At 39.1% G+C, this 9261-nt stretch overlaps 1 protein-coding gene across 1 annotated transcript in view; it reads left to right on the top strand.

The window, feature by feature from the left end:
* The first annotated feature begins 907 nt into the window (after positions 1-907).
* The window catches only part of Il12rb2 (interleukin 12 receptor subunit beta 2), a 75081-nt gene continuing 66727 nt past the window's right edge, over positions 908-9261 (top strand). Inside the window, exons 1-3 of the mRNA XM_047557707.1 lie at positions 908-966; positions 1771-1882; positions 3397-3684. Coding sequence (XP_047413663.1) covers positions 1807-1882; positions 3397-3684 — 364 coding nt within the window. The 5' untranslated portion in view covers positions 908-966; positions 1771-1806. The remainder of the gene's footprint in view (positions 967-1770; positions 1883-3396; positions 3685-9261) is intronic.

Genomic DNA, 9261 nt, shown 5'->3' with positions numbered 1-9261 from the left:
GGAGAAAAAGAGGAGGAAGAGTAGTCAGAAGAGACTGCTGAGGAGATGCCAACATTGCTTGGGTCTTCCCTGCTCAATTACTAGGCTACATGTGGAGGAGTCCAAGAGGCACTTTTCTAGAATCCCACCCTTCTTATGTTGTGCCTGTAGTGCTTAACATGGTACCTGGTACATGAAAGTTAGCCATCAATACTAGATGAGTTAGTGGCGTTGTCTGGGTCTCTCCCAAATATTCTGGCACATTTCTAGGCATGAGAATAAGAAGTTAGCATTTGTGTTGGCTGCTTCCCAGTGGACTGACATCACAGAACATTATGAATTTGAGGCCTACATTATGAATTTGAGGCCCACTTTTAAAAGAATTTCGAGAATTTGTTGAGACAAGTAGAGTCATTCTTATGTTTGAATTAAGAACAGCTCAGAGATCAACAGCTTACATTTTCTGAACCATTCTTGCTTGTGATACCAGTGACTTGGGAGGCTGAAGCAGGAGGATCTCAAGTTTGAGACCAGTCTAGGAAACTTAGCAAAATCCTGTCTCCAAATGAAATTAAAGAAGAAAGGGCTGGGGATGTAGAACAGTGGTATAGCATTTGCCTATCATGTTCAAGGACCTAGGATTAATCCCCAGCATGGAAGAAAAAAATATTCAGTCAAACAAGTCAGGATAAACAAATGAACAAATAAAATTGAGCTTCTGTAGAAAACCCAAATAACCCCCTTCAGATTGTTGAAATTTCTTTCATATTGACAAAGAAATCAATCTTTTACTAAGTTTCTGGATGGTTATGAGCACTGGCAGGGTGCAGAGAAATACTGGAAATTGAACCCAGGGGTGCTTTATCACTGAACTACATCCCAGCCCTTTTCATTTTTTGTTTTGAGACAGGGTCTTGCCAAGTTGCTGAGGCTGGCCTCGAACTTGCAATCCTACTGCCTCTGCCTCCTGAGTTGCTGGGATGACAGGTATGTGCCACTACATCTGACTTATGAACCTTTTTTAGTCTACTGTTGTCCAGAATCACATGACAAGATTAGAAATTCTCTCTAGTCAAACTATTCCATTTGATGATGATTATGCAACCCTGAAAAGAAATAAGTTTTGTGTGAGACTCAGGTTACATAACTTGCACATAGTCTCAAAGTATTTAAATCCAGTTCTAAGGGATTCCAGAGCCTAGTGCTATGGTCTGAATGTTTATGTCCCTCCACATATTCATATGAAATCCTGACCTCCCAAGTGATGGCATTAAGAGGTGGGACTTTGGGTGATTAGATAACAGGGCTAAACACATACGATTGGGGTCTCTCATAAGAGGCCCAAGCAAGCCGTCTTGCCCCTTCTACCTCCTGAAGACACAACTGAAAAGCACTATCTATGAACTGAAAAGTGGATCCTCAGCAGACTGAGAATCTTCTGGCACCATGATCTTGGACTTTACAGTATTCAGAATTGGGAACAATAAATCTCTGCTGTGCATAAGCAGCCAGCTATGGAGTCTTCCGTTACAGCAGCCAGAGCCCACTAAAATGGCAAGCTCCTTCTCCAATCCTTGCTGACTCCAAGAAGCTCCCCTAAGATGAGGTTAGGAAGTGACTGAGATTTTCAGTTTACTAATTTTAAAGGTAGATTTTGTTTTTAAAAATAGCAAGCAAAATCTTAACAAAATGATGAAAAACAGAGTGCTGTTTTAAGTTATTCTGAATGATTTTGGTTCTGGTATTTTCTGAATGTATTTGACAATGAATGAATTTGTCTTCTTTAACAAGGAAAAGTGCAGCATTGACTTGCAGAGCTGACTGTTGATGGCACATACTCTTAGAGGATGCTCTTTGGAACTAATTTTTTTAACCATGTGGCTGTTGATTAAAGCACAAATTGGTAAGATATTTCTAGAAGCTTATATTTGAAAGGATTTGCATTTTAAGTTCTCAGTTACAGATGACTTTTGTGTTCATGGTAAATGTACTGGTAGTGGTCTTTTGTAGTCAGTCTTTTGTCATTTAAATGGATAAGTCTGATTTGTGTTTATAACCAGTATGTATTTTATTTGATTTATTCCAGTGAGGAATGTAAGAGTCCAATCATATCACTTTCTCTTAAAAAAGTGACTAGGTAACCCAGCTAGACAACCCAGCTGGGCTTCATGAATGTATGTCTTACTTTATAATACATTTTAACAGAGGGATATTTATGAATAAAGTTAGTTATGCTAAAAAAATGGCTGACATTTTCTCTGTTGTTTTAATAAGAGCTTATTTTCAGCTTTCTGGCATTAGAATCAAAGATCAAAGAAACCAAGGCCAAACATACAAGTAAGATAAAAAAAAGGAGAGACTCCATTTTAGCTTTGCAAATAAAAATATGAACTTGTTATTAAAAAAGAATTTTCAGTATTTCCTTTACTTGATTTAAATAAGTTCTTTACCAGTTCCTATTTATGGTAGTTGACCCAAGCATTCTTACGATTACTTTAAAAAAAAAAAAAAAGAAGAACAAGAAAAGAAGACTTTCAGTGGAGGCTTTATATCATCCCTGAAAATTCAGGGTGAATCTTTGTTTCTGAGGTTTTTTTATTAAACCTTGTCAATGAAAAGCCTCTTGAGGGAAGCAAATGACCTCCATGTTTTAATAAGCATATAATGTTGCACCCGGAATGTAGTAAGGACTATGAAGAACTCCGTTAAGAAGAGGAATACATTCTTGGAATTTTTATTAGTGGTATTAGGTAATGGTTCACCCACCCCAGCGTCTTACATCTTGAAGAAATATCAAAATATGGCATGGTAACACTCACTTTCCATCTTTGATGCCAACTCCAAACACACCAGAGCCTTTGAATGTTTTCTCTTTGTTATAAAATAGTGTTGCAGATCACACATATTTTATGCCTCTAATATAGCTAGAGAAGAATTGTTCCTAAATAGGACCCTAAAGTTTGCAAGTCTTTTAAAACTGTCTTTTTTCTCTCTCTCAGTATGAATACTGAAGTAAGCATTATAAATCACAAATAGTGATGGAAACACATGTGATTTATTCTGGGAAGCCTTCTTTAGTAGTCTAAAAATTTTACATACAAGAGATGCTGGTTTTTCCTGGAACTGTGTTCCTGAATGTTCTTCCAATTCTACTTTCTCACCATCCTCCTATTTATAGTTTTGATTATAGTATTACTGTTTTGAGAAGGATGAATGCTTTAATTCAAATACAGTTAGACTTTAATATGGTGCCTTCTGTTCTCTTGTGCATCACCAATACTGCCAGAGTGATGGAGGTTATTTATATCCCCATGATGTTAGGTTTAATTTTATCCTGCTTTTGGGATTGCAGCCACCCTCCATTTTGAAATGGGTGTGTTATTGCCAATCAAGTATTGCTTTTGTATCTTACTGCAGATGTGTGCAAGAGAGGAGATGTGACTGTGAAGCCTTCCCATGTGATTTCACGTGGATCAACTGTCAATATTTCATGTTCTTTGAAACCCAAACAAGACTGTTTACACTCTTCCAGTTTGAACAAATTGATCCTCTACAAGATAAACGAAGTAATCAGTTTCCACCACGGTCGCTCCTTCAGTTCTCAAATTACAGATCTTTCCCTTGGTTCAACCTTGTTTCTTTGCAAACTCGCCTGTGTGGGAAGTAACGAGACTCCAATATGTGGGGCAGAGATCTCTGTTGGTGGTGAGTATTCCTTTCTGAGTTCCCCCAAATGGGTGATCTTTTGGTGTTTGTCATTGTGTTAAGCAGAAATCCAAACACAGGACAGAATTCTTTCTTCTCCTACTACATGAAATATTTTATCTTGATGGCAACATGAACATCTTGGAGTGAGAAGTCTAGAAATCAGTAGAATAGGGGTCTTATTTGATAAGATTCTCCTTCTCTCTCTTTTCCCCTTCCTTTGCTCTCACTTTCCCTTTATCCCTTCCTCTCCTTTGCTCCCTCTTTCTCTCCTCTGTCTCTGGCCGTGAACACCATTTATTTTCCTATTGTCCTTAGACTCTAGTGGTAGGGAAATGGATCTCTGCAGCTGGGTCTTTGTGCCTTCTTGACTTATGAACATTTACTCAAAGCTGCAACCTCCAAGATAAAGGAAAAATGTTATCTGCCTCACTTAGCAACTCAGTTGAGATGAGATGAGAACCTTTCCCCTCCTCAGTACATAAAATGTGGTCCTCCCATCACCTGACATTGGTGATCATACTTAGCAGAGGTTAAATAAAAACTATGATTATACTTACAGTCTTTTACTGGGATCTCTAGAAAATTGCCGAAGCAAAACTGACATGCTAACACTTCAAGGGGGAGGGGGAATTGTACAGTCCCAGGTAGGCAAGAATGAGGAATTGAGCCAGGAAAAGAGTAAAAACAAATACTGTTAATGTGTCACTTAACAATGGGGATAATTCTGAGAAATTGGTCATTTGTTGATTTCATCATTATGCGACCATCACAGAGTAAGATGGGTACAACATCATTAGGCAATATAATCTTATGGACCACCATCATATACATGGCCTATTGTTGATCAAAATATCATTGTGCAGTGATGCATGATGGCACAAAGTGGTGATGTTCCTGAGTTGACCATAGAAAATACATCTGGTTGTTTGGTCATTTAGGGACATCTCCAGAAAGTGCATAGGGAAATACAATGACAAGGGAAAGGAAGAAGAATTTTACTGTCTCCAATTGGTCTAAGTTTACCCCATAGCACATCAACTACCCTGCACTGCTGGCTCTCATTGCTTCCCTCCAGGCAGCTGCTGGGAGGAAAGAACTGAAATGTGAGAACTGGCATCTGCTATGTGAGCTACAGTGCACAGGGTGAGCCAGCAAACACCTACCTGCCATTTGCAGCTACTGAGGTCCAACCAGGAAAGCTAGTGAGCTTGCATGGGCTTTCTACAGGGATTCCAGAGATGCTCTGGAGTGGCAGGTGAGAGGCAGGAGAGTAGGAGAATTGCTGCAGCAGGTTGCCTGACCCAGCTGCAGGGACATGGCCCATGTCATAAAGGCAGTGATACAGAGCTCAGTGAGGTTTTCACCTTAACTGGAAACCTCTGTAACTTATGAGGATATGATTGCTGCCAGGCAATTTCCTGGAGGGCCACCAGAAGCAATGAGCAGTTGACCAAGGAAATAGCCAAGCAAATTACTGGTGGGGAAGAGGCATAAACTAGGTTTAATACTTCTCTTCCAGTTCAGGACCACCTGTTCAAACCATGTATTGATCATGTGTTCTCACCATTGACAGTCCTAAAGTAGAAGGTCCATCCGTGGGCTTTGAATCTCAGCCCTGCTATGAACTGGGCACCCCTATACAATTTAAACTCCATGAGCCTCATTTCCTCTATCTGTGTTATAAAGATAATAACTCCTACCTCGTAAGATGGCTGCAATGATCGTATGACCCCTTATATGCAAAGTGCTTGCTCCAATGCCAGGCACATAAGGGCACTGAAATGATATGCACCCCTTTTCACTTTTTACTTTTCCATCCAGTGTATGGGAACGCATGTGTGACAGTTTGCAGCATGAGAAGGTCTAGGGAGGCGGTAAAGGGTGTCTCTCATGGCTCAGCTCAGTTGGGTGGTGCCGCTGAATGTTGCTTGTGCAATGCTCAAGTAGAAACCACACAATCAAATGGCTACTCTTTGGGCAAGTTTAGCACTTTTGAGAAGAAGGATTGACTGGAAGTGACACCTTATTCTGGGTATGCAAGTCATTCCAAGAAAAGACATAATGAATTTTGGTTTCGCTCAATATAGTCAGCTCAATGCTGTCTCGTGAGGGAGTAAGCAGTCCATTTTCTTTTTGTGGTAAGGGGTAGTCCATTGTGCTTTGTGTATCTTCAGGGGATCTGTCATCAGCTCGGCTGATTTTTTCAGAACGAGGAATAGGCAAGCAGTCTTTAAGTCTTTTCTCCCCAGTCCCTTCTCTCTTTTGGGCTTCTCTGCTGCCCAGAATTCATTCAAATGATGTAGAAACTAAACAATCAGTGCACTAGCTTAGCCTCAGAAGATCGAACTTAGAAAATAAAGACGAAAAATATAAGACCATGAATTCTTGCTTTGTTTGTTGATATTTCTTTTTTTAATTAATTAATTAATTTTTCCCCATTCTTTTTTTTTAAAATTTTTTAGACTGCATTTTGATTCATTGTACAGAAATGGGGTACATCATTTCATTTCTATGGTTGTACACGATGTAGATTCATACCATTTGTGTAATCATACATGTACATAGGGTCATGATGTCTGTCTCATTCCACCATTTTTCATATCCACCCCCTAATTTCTCCCTTCTTCTCTCATTCCCCACCCCCCTCACCCCCATTATATATCATTCTCCACTTATCAAGGAAAACATTCAGTCTTTGGGTTTTGGGGGTTGGCTTATTTCACTTAGCATGGTATTTTCCAGTTCCATCCATTTATTTGCAAATACTATAATATTATTATTCTTTATGGCTGAATAATATTCCATTGTGTATCTATACCACAGTTTCTTTATCCATTCATCTGTTGAAGGGCATCTAGGTTGGTTCCACAATCTAGCTATTGTGAACTGAGCTGCTATAAACATTGATGTGGCTGTGTTACTGTAGTGTGATGATTTTAAGTCCTTTGGGTATAAACTGAGGAGTAGGATAACTGGGTCAAAAGGTGGTTCCATTCCAAGTTTTCTTAGGATTCTCCACACTGCTTTCCAGAGTGACTGCACCAATTTGCAGCTCTACCAGCAATGTAAAAGTATGCCTTTTCCCCACATTCACATCAACATCTATTATTGTTGATATTTCTGAAAGCTGTTTTTCTAAAATTGTATTTCCCATATTAAGTAGGGTTTTAAAAAATAATAATGACCATAACATTCATGATCATGTCTTCTATTGTTAAGTTCTATTGTAAATTCATGTAAGTTTGGAGACTTTGATACCTGCTCTTTCCTTGGCATCAGTTATTGTACATTTGTATCAAGGAGAATTCCATCTAGTCTCCCCTGGACAGACAGTCTTGGGCTGAGGGACACTTTGATTTCATGATCCACTGAACTCACATTGAAAACGTTGACTTCACTCTATGGGTGAAAGTCTTGGTCTTTAAAATGTTTTTCCTCTTTAGGAGGAAGGGTGGGAGTTGATTATTACGTAAAGTGCCACTTTCTTTATCTTATTTGCTTATCAAGACTCTAGGAGGGCTTTAGGGCAAAGATGGTAGACTGGCAACAAGTATTTGCTTTCTCTTCCTCTGTAATAAAGTCAAAATGCTATAAAGTTTCCAAACAGCACATATCCTCAAAGACAAAAAATAGGAGGAGAGACACACCAACTAAAATTTTGAAGTTGGAAGGAGATGGACCAATGATAAGAGTTAGCCTACAGGTAGCCTGGAGAAAAGATGCAATCTAAGTTAAGGCAGACACCCTTCCCCCAGAAAAACTCAGAAACTGATGACACCATGCACTCTGGAAGGGACAGTAAAAGTAAGTTTTAAAATGGGAGATTTGACTGAAAATTTATTTGAAAAGTGCTTTGAGCCTCAGAGTCCTTCCCAGGTTCATGCAACCAGACAGGCACTGCGTGCAGCACCAGAGCCTGGGGGCTGGAGACAGGGGGCTACTGGAAGAGAAGACTCGGCCTGAAAAGCAAAGCAGTCCAAGGAATATTTGCATACAGCTTTCTTCAAGCCTGGACCCTCCTTCAGGCAGATTTAAAATCTTTTCCTAGGAAATCTGACCAGGCCAAGAGAAAATGCCTGAAAATATTGACAACAAGGTTTCTCCCCACTACACCCAGCCAAATCACCCTGGAGTGAAACCCAGAGTCATCAAATGCCCCCACTGAACACAGAGCTGTCCCACCCATGCATGTGGGCAAAACTATAAGGATCTGAATATGACATCTAAGAAGAATGACAGAAACCAAAACAAACTTATGGAACAAAGCATAACAAAGCGAAAGAAATAGAGTGTAGTCAGAGGAAAGTGGTAAAAACTATCCTTAATACCCTTAGTGAAACAAGAGAAAATATTGTGTACGAAACAAAGACAAGAGACTATAAGAAGGAAATACACAGAAAGCATACCCCTAAAATTTAAAAAGAAAAAAAGAAAGATAAACAGAAATGAAACCCTCTGAGGTTGTTTTCCCCTAGATAGTAGAACAAAAACACCAAGAGAAAAAATATAAAATTAGAAGATACAACCTATGAAAAGTGTGAACTTTCAGAAAGAGAAAAACAGAGAGGAAGAAATCATCAGAAAACAAGTTCCGAAAATTTTCCCAAACTGAAGGACAGGAGTTTACCCTTTGAGAATCCAGAAGGGTAAATGAAAATAGATCCCTGGTAAGCACATCCTCGTGAAAATCCAGCATAATAGAGCCAAAAAGAAGATTCTGCATTTTCTAAAGAGGAAAAATAGACTGTAGGCAATATCAGACCCAAAGTGATTGAGAATAGCAGCAAACTGGAACATAGAAGAAAATTCTTCTACTATCATTCCAACCCCCGTACCCTCTTACCTCCCTTCACTCTGCTCTGTCTAGTCTAAAATACTTCTATCCACCCGCCACTTATTGTGATTAGCATCTGCATATCAGAGAAAACATTCGGACTTTGTTGAGAATTGGCTTATTTCCCTTAGCATAATATTCTCCAGTTTCATCCAATTGCCAGCAAATGCCATTTTCATTCTTCTTTGTGGCTGAGTAATATTCCATTATGTATATGTACCACAGTTTCTTTATCCATTCATCTGTTGAAGGACACCTAGGTTGGTTCCATAGCTTAGCTATTGTGAATTGGACTGCTATAAACATTGATGTGGCTGCATCACTGTAGTATGCTGATTTTAAGTCCTTTGGGTATACACCAAGGAGTGGGATAGCCAGGTCAAATGGTGGTTCCATTCTAAATTTTCTGAGGAATCTCCATACTGCTTTCCATAATGGTTGCACCAATTTGCATTCCCACCAGCAATGTATGAGTGTATCTTTTCCCCCACTTCCTTGCCAACATTTATTATTGCATGTATTCTTGATGATTGCCATTCTGACTTGAGTGAGATGGAATCCCAATAGCTTTAATTTGCATTTCTCTAATTGCTAGAGATGTTGAACATTTTTTCATATATTCATAGATCGATTGTATTTCTTCTGTGAAGTGTCTGTTTAGTTCCTTTGCCCATTTATTGATTGGGTTATTTGGTTTCATTTGGTGTTAAGTTTTTGAGTTCTTTATATATCCTGGAGAT

The sequence above is a fragment of the Sciurus carolinensis genome, chromosome 1, assembly GCF_902686445.1.
Source record: "Sciurus carolinensis chromosome 1, mSciCar1.2, whole genome shotgun sequence".
In the NCBI taxonomy this organism is placed as follows: Eukaryota; Metazoa; Chordata; class Mammalia; order Rodentia; family Sciuridae; genus Sciurus; species Sciurus carolinensis.
Note: the sequence above shows the minus strand (reverse complement) of the source record. Positions and strands in the feature narration are given on the sequence as shown.